Source organism: Nestor notabilis, unplaced genomic scaffold, assembly GCF_000696875.1.
Source record: "Nestor notabilis isolate BGI_N333 unplaced genomic scaffold, ASM69687v1 scaffold14791, whole genome shotgun sequence".
Taxonomy (NCBI): domain Eukaryota; kingdom Metazoa; phylum Chordata; class Aves; order Psittaciformes; family Psittacidae; genus Nestor; species Nestor notabilis.
This window is the reverse complement of record NW_009915294.1, coordinates 51182-61574: the sequence shown is the minus strand read 5'-3', so window position 1 is coordinate 61574 and position 10393 is coordinate 51182. Positions and strand designations below refer to the sequence as shown.

Genomic DNA, 10393 nt, shown 5'->3' with positions numbered 1-10393 from the left:
AGGAAATAAATTTCAGGCTTATCATCATTACTGTGTTCCAGCTGCAGAACAGAATCATGTGCATATAACTGGTCACTACAGCCATAGTGCAAAGCAGCGCATGCCCCCCCCGGCATTCCGCGGCCCCCCACATCCTCCCCAGGGAAGCCATTCAGGTACCTGGCTATGTATGAGCCTGTTGAATGCCTGTTGATAACATGAGGGGATGCTGAGGGCTTGTTCCGAAGGACAACCCCTGCTACACTACTTGTGTTAGAAGATTTTTGCTTGCTGGCAGCCTCCTGTCTCTCCTTGGCACGGCTGGCTATATTCCGCACTCTGCTCTGGCTTCTGGAAGAGAGTTTTCTGACCAGTGCTTTTGGGCAGTCTTCATCAATCTGCCTGGAGTACAGCATTTGACAGCTGTCCTCCTGGTCCAGGGACACCAGCTTCCTCAGCTGTTCCGTCAGAGCATCTGTAGAATGTGGTCTCATAGTCTTCATAGCAGCAAGTTTCTTGTCTCTCATGCCTGATGAGATAAAGCTCCTACTTATGTATTGATACTTACTTTCAAAATTACAGGAAATATCCTCTGATGTCAAGTCACCGAGACTCTTGGATTTGCAAGGGCTAGTCTGCTTCATGGCTGAATGAGGGGGGAAAGACAAAGCGTTTTTGAGCAGTGGTGAGTGTATGTTGAGCTGGGATCTCTCGGAGTTACACATTACATTTTCCTGTTTATCTGAACGATGATGATACAAGAAGCCAACATTTTCACATACTGGAAAAGGGAGCCGACACCCTGCAGTCCTGAAGTTCTCTGAGCAGTCCAGGGCAGCACCACAGAGCTCAACAGTTGCACTGTTCCCAGAGGGCCTCTCTCCATTGTGCCCAGCATTCTGCTTTTGCCTCAGTTTCAAAGGGGAAGCCAACTGGCTCATATCCTCCCTTTTGTACTCACATGCAGTTACCAACAGATCTTGGGAATCCCCATCTACTTCTACAAGGCTGCTGCTTTCTGAATTTTCACCACTGAGAGGGTCAACAAGTGTCTCCTCCAAGATGAGGCTATTGGAAACAAAAGAACTAGCAGTCTTGCAGGCTTCCCAGCTTGTTCCAGATTTTGTTCCACATATTGTTTTGGGATTTGCATTTAGCAAAGAGAGAGATGAAGGACAAGGAGAGCTAGGCATGTCATTTTCTATACTATTTAATTTCTTCTTGCAAAGTAATCCACGGTGGGTCTTACATTCAGAAGCTGGTGTAAGAGTTGCCTCATGGGCAACTGTGTGCACAGAATACTCTCCAGTCTCAGGGCTGGAGAACAGGGTAGTATCTGGCGTGGAGAACAAAGGGGATTTGATGGCTTTTGTGATAGTAAAGTTGTGCTTACATGGACTGTTAAGATCCTCAGTAAGCCTACATGTGTGTGCAGCTGTCATACTGAAAGCCTGGCTGCTAGTGCCATGGAGGCTTGATACACTGGTAAGGTTAGTTTCGTCATCTGTGACATCAAACTGCTCTATCAGAGCTGAGACAGTGCTATCCATCTCATTCTCATTCACTAATGAAACTTCATCTATAAGGTGAGAAAGGTCACTGTCTTGCATGGTTAGACTAGAGTGCAAATCAGGAGCATCAGGGCAACTGATAGAAGAAATATCTGTCAAAGAGAGAGGTGCTGTAGTGCTTTTCTTGATGATGTCATATTTGTGACTTTCCATCTCTACTTCTTGAGAAAGGGAAGTCCCTACAAGAGTTATTTTCTCTTCCTTAGACTCTTTTGTGTCGTCTTCCTTTTTATTGTCTGCACAGTGTTTGTTATGCATTTTTTCTGTGGCAACTTTAAAATCAGAGTCCTGCATTAGAGGGACAGTTTCATCAGAAAGATTCTTTTCCTGATAGTCTATAAGGTGGTTTGTTTCAGCTACATCACTTGCAAAAACTAAATTTTCAGGTTGCTCCTGCAGAGGTGCTACTAAAGAGTCAACTGTAGTCTCCTGGTCATTCTTCTTCTTAAACTGAGATGCCAAATTTGAAGTATTTGCTGGTTTCTCCGAACATAGAAAACCAGATTCTTTCAAGTTTGTTTCCTTCTTATTTGTATTGTCATCACTGTTGGCTAAATTAAATAAGAAACATGTTAGCTGAGTACAATATTGTGTTCTGTTTATTAACAACTATTTTGTCCTTAGACAGACAAATGGAGAACGCAAAATTAGGTACAGTTTGTGAGAGAACTTAATCATGGGGTTGTGCAGGTACAAATTATCTGAGTGATATGAATAAATGGAAAAATACAACTGCAGGCACTTCATTGAAACTTCCTTTGAATGTCTATTACATCAAACATGTGATGTAATATTTGTTGCAAATAATGTTAATGAGGCACCATATCATAGCTTGCACATGGTATTACCTTCAGCTGTGTTCCTATTCAGATTTGTACTATAAAGAAGCATGGCAATAAAGACAGAACAAAACAGCTCTGTTAAAAAACATAATACTTTGAAACCAGATGCATGCTTAAAAGAGCTGAGTGAAAAGTACCAAATAGATGGATTCCAGACTGTTTTATACATGTAGTTATTGGAAAGTATTACAATTTAAGGATCTGATTTCTGATCTTCTAACAGCATTCTGCATTCATGAGAGCAAGATTTTGAATTCCTTAAAGAATACGAATTAGATATTTTCTCCACCAAATCTTCTTACATGTCTTTATATGCCAAATCCAAGCTCCATGACCCATTCCTTTGGAGCTTTTAATCAAGCAGGGACTACAGAAGCAAGCTGGGCATAATACATACTGTTTCTATTATTTCCTAGGAATCAGGTACCCTAGAAGGAAACGAGAGAAGCCCTGATCATTCACTAACAGTGACTGAACCCCCACTGTAAGAACAGACATGTCTGGTTTTGCTGATCTCCAAAATCTGAAAAGTTTCCCAAGCTTTCCAAGTGCATCTAGATAAGGATGGATGAGACGTACACTGCTTTGATTTGTAGATTTTTTTTTTTTTCTCTACAAGGAAGACAGGTGAAAATGGACCACTTGGCATAATTCCAATTCAGGCAGTAGAGATACGTTCAGCCATAGTATTTTAACAAGAAACATCTCTATTGGACAGTCAGCCCTTTCCATTCTTCACTGTATACTACAGTAACGAACACTTCATCTGGCTAGTAACTCCCCATGGGTGAAGCCACCTCCCACTCTGTAATATTTAGGCTAAGCTTACTTTATGAGAATACCCAGGCCTATTCCTGTAGGTGCACAAGGCTGCAACTGTATCTTTTCCTCGCACTATTTCAGGTAGGTACTTCCACAAAAAAAAAAAAAAAAAAAAAAGGGGCACAGGTAGCTTTTCTCTACATCCACCACTACGCCAGGGTGTTCCTGCAGCACAGAGAAGGGAACAGGTCCTTTGGGGACAGAAGAGGGCTCCATTTGGAATTTCACCTCCTTCATGTCTCATTTCTTAATGTCTAAGATGACCAGTCCTTCATAGACTAGTCTTCCTCACTCTAACAGATAGAATTCTATGCCACTCATAGTTAGAAGAGACAGGATTCATTTTCTGTGACAGCTTTTGTTTTTTTAGGTCATGTCACCACGGTCTGTGTTTTCTACAAAGACTATTTTGCTATAAGTGAGTAACTGTGACCACCAAAATGTGGAATTTTCTTCTAAAAGAATTTTGTGTGTTTGTATGTAGCATCTTAGGAAGAAATATGTAAGAAATTGTTACATTTGTTGCAAAGAATGGCTGAGCTGTATCATCTTCAAAGGTTTATTTAGAGGATCTTTCAATTTAAAATACAGCATTTCAAAGTTAACTTCTTTTACGAGGAATATCCTTTTTCCTCTGTCTACAGTTTCTTCTCAGGGTAGTAGAAAAGCAATTGGTTTGATTTTGCTTGTTGTTTCTCCCAACTTCTTTTACAAAGCAATGTTCAGATTATCTGTTCCTTCAGAGCCACTTACACAGGCAACTAGAACAAAGGTGTCTTAATGTGTTCTTATCTGTGCCCAGTAGTTCCTCTATTTTAGGGTGGCTCCTGTGGTTGCTGGAAGCTGCTGCTTCATAGCTAAAAATACTCAGAGCAGCATTTCTGTCACTCCCCACAGCCAAGAGAGCTTCTCTGTGTGCTCTCTGTGCGCCAAGGAAGACAGACCATGCTCCCAGCTGTCCTGTGCCAGCTGAGGAAGAGCCCTGCGGGACTAACTGCAGAAACACTGCACTGTCAGAACTAGGATCTGGCTACCCCTGCAGCCCCATGGGACAGCCTGTATGAAAATCTCAGGGTGAAGACAACAGGTCTAATGAATTAAAGCTACTGTATTCAAGATTCCTAGACTTACGTAAATATTCCAGCAAATCAAATACTAGGCAGGTCAAACACACTAACTTTGCTGTAGTCATGGGAATAACTGGATTTTGAAACCAGGACTATTATTGCTGAAATGTACTTAGGAAAAAAGGGGGTTTTAAGAATTAAATTGTATTGTGCATCAATAATAGAAGACCACGATTGTATCCCAACACGTCTTTCATATAAATTAATCAAATTAAGCAACCTAGTTTAATAGGAAACTATCAAGACTGCTGGGTAGAGTTTGACCTACTTTTACCCCCTTTACATCCATTTGAAAGTCTGCATCGGTCTTTGCACATGCTTATTTCCAAAAACATGCTGCATGCTGTTGCTCCTCCTTGAAAACGGGGAGAGAAAACCCACCAGGCCAGCAGCTCCATTTCCATAAGTAAACAGACAGCAGTAAAGCAGAAACTGATGAAATACAACTGAAGGTTGCTTCTTAAATTACAAAAAAAAAAAAAAAAATCCGAGAAGTGCCCTTTTAAGAGTACTTCCAGAAATTATTGCAATTCATGTGCCTTGTTTGCAGAATAATTTTGTCCAGTAACTCTTGAGTTGAATAAAACTACTTGCATAAAGACTGCAGAACTAAGTCTTTCAACAGACTTTTTCAACCTACTACACCAAAAGTAATTTTGGAAGTATCTTACCAGATGTGTTTTCTTTTCCTTTGGCATCTTGAGTAGTTTCATCTGCCGGGCATGGCAGTTCTACAAGAAGGTATTTGTCCACAGGCATAGAAGCAGGACGTGCTTGCAAGCTCCGGCTTGTACGCCTTACAACTCCTTCTTTGTCTTTCAGGTCTGTTGGTTCTGATGCACTATCTTTAATTTCAGTAGCTTCCAGAAAACCCATCTTGCTTTTCTTTCTACCTTTTGCTGGTGCACTGGCTGTGCGTCGGAGAATTCTATCACCAATAGATCGCTTCCGTACACAGTGCCCGCTGGTTTCAGCAGAACTGTGCTTTGGGTTCTTGTTAAACAGACCCCTGAGTCCTATCAGTTGCTTATTCTGAAAGGACAAGAACAGACACAGTTTTGAGTGAGTTCAAACTATTATATGAATACAATGAAAAGGGCTGCTTTCAGAGTATTTATGAATGATGAAGACATAGTTAAAAATGCAGCAAAGCAAAAATTCACACCAAGCAATTCACATCTGCTCTGACCAAGGAGCTATCAACACAGGTCTCCATGAATTCATGCATGCCTGTATTTCTCCTCATTAGGATGGCAGCCTGTCACAATTATAAGAGGTTTGCTCAAAATCTCCTAATCAGAGATGACAAGATTGTAAGACGTATACTACAGTGACAGGCTACAGATTAACTTGGAATTTTATGCATGGGCTTCATCAAAGCAATATTCAAATGTTTCAGAGTCTGAATGAAGAATGATGTAAGTTTGGTAGTTGCAGATCATGCGATTAGGAACCATTTGAAAAATCCGTGCCCAGCAAGTGCAAAGTGCATGCTAATGAAGTCTACCTTTGTGGCTCCTAGAAAGTGCAATATTGTGTAACTGGGATTGAGGATTAAAGGGCTCCACTGAAAGGCAAAAACAAAATGCAAATACATTTGGCTACAAGCTTGATACAAGCAAATAAGGTAGTAGTAAATCAAGTCTAAATATAACTGCTCTACAGCAAATAATTTAAACCTATTTATTAGTCTAATGTAAGTCTCTCTCAGAAACTTGACCAGACAGCCTCACTTGTAAGGATGCAAACATGCATTCGGCCTTTGGTTATACATTAGAAACAATAGCACAGCCCATCACTAAGGCAAGCATTAGATGAACAGACCAAGTGATACAGAGATCAAGTCTCAATGGGTCTTCTCCTCCCTTCCTCCTCTTGGTCTTCCCTAAGAAGTGACTTTCTACTGTTTTTCTTGAGTCTATTTCTTCTTTGAAGAGCACATGAGCCAAGAGCAATAGCCAAACAGTCTCTGCTACAGACTACCACCAAAACCATATGCGATTTCATACTTGTACCCAGACATGTACAGGTCTAGGTATATGTTGCAGTGCATTCCAGCCTGTTCACTACTGTTTTTCTTTTTACACTGATTTAGGAGTAACAAAGTCTACCTTGGATACCAAAAGATTGTCTTTGCGCACAGAACTTGCACAGATCTGGTATGGTCAGTGCTGTTCCTTCCACCATCTTGCTGCTGTCCTCCCTGGCAGGAAGAACACTTGTGGAGGCAAAAACAGAGGAGTACATTGAAACCCTGGTCCCTGCGCTGAGACAAGGATGCCAAGAGCAAGACATCAAAGTTGCTTATAGAGCCACCATTGAATCATTCAGTAATCTAATGGGATCAGTGTCGATAGAGGTAGGGGAGGTAAGTAAGGATCTGGACTATACCAATCTCAGCTCCAAGGCCTTGTATATGTTATTTTCTATTTCTGTTCCACTCTGCTTTCCTTGCATACTTGCAGAACTGTGGTTTTACATATTTGAAATGACATTCTTTGTATCCACTCTCAGAAGGGAGAAAGACTGAGGGCTAACTGTTCTTTTCAACCTTTACTCTTCATAAAGGTGGGCAGGTTGGTTTGTGGGGCTTTTCTGTTTGGTTGGTTTTTTTAATCACTACAAAGAGCTATTTTATTTTAGCGTCCTGTTGAATACGGCCTTAATTTATTTGTGCTAGTTATCTCCAATGACATCTTGTGAACTGCTCAAGAAGGCAGTTGAAGCAAGAATGCACAGAAAAAGGACTGTGCTTTTATTTTCTTTTTAAAAAGCATTTTAAAATCAGTAATCTTGCAGAAAACCAAAATCGTTGCTCTAAAGCCTGAAAGATTTAAAGCTTAAATTAGTTGCTAAAAATAGCTTGCCAAATACCATGTTCTGGTGCTGTTACAGTTCTCAAGATTTACTTTAAAATAAAATCAGTTTAACACACCGAAGAAATGTACTTACTGTATCTGGACATGGTAATTATTAGGCGCTAACAGTAAGAACATTGATGAGTACATGCATGCTAAGTCCAGGGTAAGAGTACATTATGCTTTCCTTGCTGATCACCCGCAAGGAACCACACCACACACCATGAGTTACATCTTTCTGCCTCCTGAGTGCTTCAACAGAAGCATGTCTGTGCTGTTACTGGCGTATCTCAGCTGGTGAAAGACAAGTTTTACTGGACATGGGTGTGCTGTGAATGGGTACCCTGGCTCAGTGCTCCTCAGAGAAAACACTATAAGACATTGTATTTTGCTTCCTTGAGCATGCTGATGCTTAGCGTGCGTGTAGTTACCTATAGATTCAAGTATAAATGAAGACATCAAGTTGAGAACAATAGAGAATCAGACATTCTGCTATGTCATTACCGTATGATCCGAATACTTTGTTTCAAATTTATTACTGATCATTGCCAGGGAGAGCTAGGCACTGCTAAGCCAATGTCCAAACTGCCACAAACCTAAGCTGTAAGAATCATTTAGAAACCACACAAATCCTGTGAGGTTCTGCGGTATATTTAAATCCATTTTTACCAGAATTAAAACAAACAAGTCATAAAAGATGTAAATTTCCAGATATACCTACCTTTCCATAGATGTCATTAATGATTACATGAACAAATATGGATGCTTCTGTCAGTCCTTCTAAATACACATGACGATAACCTAGTAAGCCAAAAATATTGCACCACAAATAATTTTAAGCACAACTGGTAATGACTGTCTATAAAAGTGAAATATATACAGTAACCCACCTTATGCCTTTACTAAAACCTGCCTTGGGTTCTCACTGGTTTTCCAAGCCCACCCCAGTATAAAATGCCTCCAAGTTATAAGTCAGACACCAACAGTAATTTCCAAAGGCACAGACACCCAAACTCCCTCAAGTAATGATGAATATACCACCCTAAGGAGAATTGTCCATGCTTGTACAAGAAATCTCAGAGATATAAGCATATCTCTTATGCTGATAACTTCATCTTAAACTTTAAGTTCAAAGATGTTTGTTCTTCAGCTAGATTTCTAAATCAAAGAAAACAAGTAGGACTAACCAGGCACAAGACTGGTAAAGGCCAGAGTTCTTTGTCCAACGAAGTCTCGCCCTATAGGATCATGGTCCCAAACAAGAAATCGCACCAAAGCTATTTCAGGCATGTGGACAGTAAAAGTGAGTGTTTCCTCCCAAACAGGATTAAACCCTGTAAAGCAAACAGAACAGAAATTTTGGAAACCAAGTCCATAGCAAGCACTAGACTCAATTTTCATAATACACAGCAAGAGGCATAAGAAAAAAGACCACCAAATACACAAATGAAAACTTATTAGTTATTGCTCATCTAGATATAGCTGCTCTCAATCTCCATTACGTAAGTAATTCAAAGCAACAGATCTGTCTCTTTCGTTGCTTTTACAAACAAAATAGTTCTAGTTGGGTAGCTGGCAAGGTTACCAAGGCAAGTTGTTTTTCTGTAGAACTACAGTAGGCTAAAGACAAATCAGAACAAGAATTACCCTTTTTCCCTCCCCATTATTTTACAACTGCCTGTGAAAACTGATGCCACGTCTCTTGCTGCAACAGGCTATCCCGCTCTGTTAGTCGTCTTCTTCCTATGAAGGCTGAGGTGGCAGTGAAACTTCCTAGGATGTGATTTGGTTTTTTCATTGCATTTGAAGTTATACATGTATTTTTCATACATTAAAAAAATTTAAAAAAATAAAATAAAAAATTGTGACTTCTGCATAAAGGAGATTTAAGAACTATCCAGGAGAAAGATATTGTGGTGAACAGCTCCTGTCCTTCACTTCTATCTTGTCTGTCTCCTCAGACCAGAAATTCAGAATTAATCTGTTAGAATACAATCATTTAATTTCGTCAAATAAGCTTTGCAATTTAGAAAGTAATAACAAATACTGAATAATTTATAATTACTTAATATTTTACTCCAAGAAGAAGAAATCAGCTAGATTATCTTACCATTGTCATCAACCACCCTTGTCTGATCTTTACAGCAGTCAACAGGTAGCCCGATAATTTCCACCTCAACAAAAGGATCTATTATCTATTTTTTAAAAGCAAGCCAATGAGAAAAATTAAAAGTCAATTTTTACAAAAATTCATGCAGAGAGTTAATCTAAATTCATATGAGAATTCAAAAACTTTGATTCACATGGATTTTCAAACAGCATAATCATGAGAAATGACTTCAGGAAGTATAAACTGAGGTATGGTTTGTAGTCTTAAAAGCTTTGGCCAGCTATGACTAATTTTCAAAAGAGTACAAATCAGTTCTTAAACATCATGCGTAGGATACAGACTCTGTGGGAAAACATAGTATTTAGTGACCAAAAGCTTGATGATATTGGAAATTTATTGGTATATTTAAATAAGGAGAAAGTTTATTTGAGTCACAATCTGTCATGTCATTGCACGGCCTCTCCTTGAAGCATCTATTGGTTATCAGTATCTTACCTCTCCTCTGTCCCCTAACATGGAGTCAGGGGGCTTAGGTAGCTGCTGTCCACTGATGATTTTCAGAATAAGCTGCTTTTTAGGACTGGCAGGAAGTGGATCAGCAGAGTAGGGGTTGAATGTGCCTAAAAGATGGCAAAGTTCAGTCATAAGAAAGTAACTTATAAAGTATGAAACAGCTGTTGATTAATTTTAAAATTCCATTCCACTTTCTTGCAACCTTTTCTGAGCTAAGCAGCCCTTAGTTATATGATTACAAGACAGAAAGGTCCCCTCTAATAAGTTATGAATGTATGGAAATATTAAAGATTCTATATATGTCCTTACTTTCCTTTCTTGTGTCTTCACGACTTCATACGATGACACTTTCTGAAAGGCTTGAAACAGTAAGAAACATACAGTGGGACATTACCTTTGCACATCTGCTGAGGTTTCAGGACATAACCACAGTTGCCGTTTACCCTAAATTTTGCTTCATTTAACTGCATCACACGTCCCTCAGACTGGTAGTTTAGTGCCACTGATGAAAGAGAAAACTCAGGTGTCATTGACAAAGATAATACTTACTTATCACATACACAAGGACTGG

At 39.6% G+C, this 10393-nt stretch overlaps 1 protein-coding gene across 1 annotated transcript in view; it reads right to left on the bottom strand.

The window, feature by feature from the left end:
- Positions 1 to 5: 5 nt before the first annotated feature.
- PLCH1 (phospholipase C, eta 1) overlaps positions 6 to 10393 on the bottom strand; it is a gene marked incomplete at both ends in the record, with an annotated part of 40065 nt that continues 29677 nt past the window's right edge. The window contains 8 exons of the mRNA XM_010024079.1: positions 6 to 2101; positions 5013 to 5373; positions 5849 to 5908; positions 7921 to 8000; positions 8387 to 8533; positions 9310 to 9394; positions 9805 to 9929; positions 10217 to 10324. Coding sequence (XP_010022381.1) covers positions 6 to 2101; positions 5013 to 5373; positions 5849 to 5908; positions 7921 to 8000; positions 8387 to 8533; positions 9310 to 9394; positions 9805 to 9929; positions 10217 to 10324 — 3062 coding nt within the window. The remainder of the gene's footprint in view (positions 2102 to 5012; positions 5374 to 5848; positions 5909 to 7920; positions 8001 to 8386; positions 8534 to 9309; positions 9395 to 9804; positions 9930 to 10216; positions 10325 to 10393) is intronic.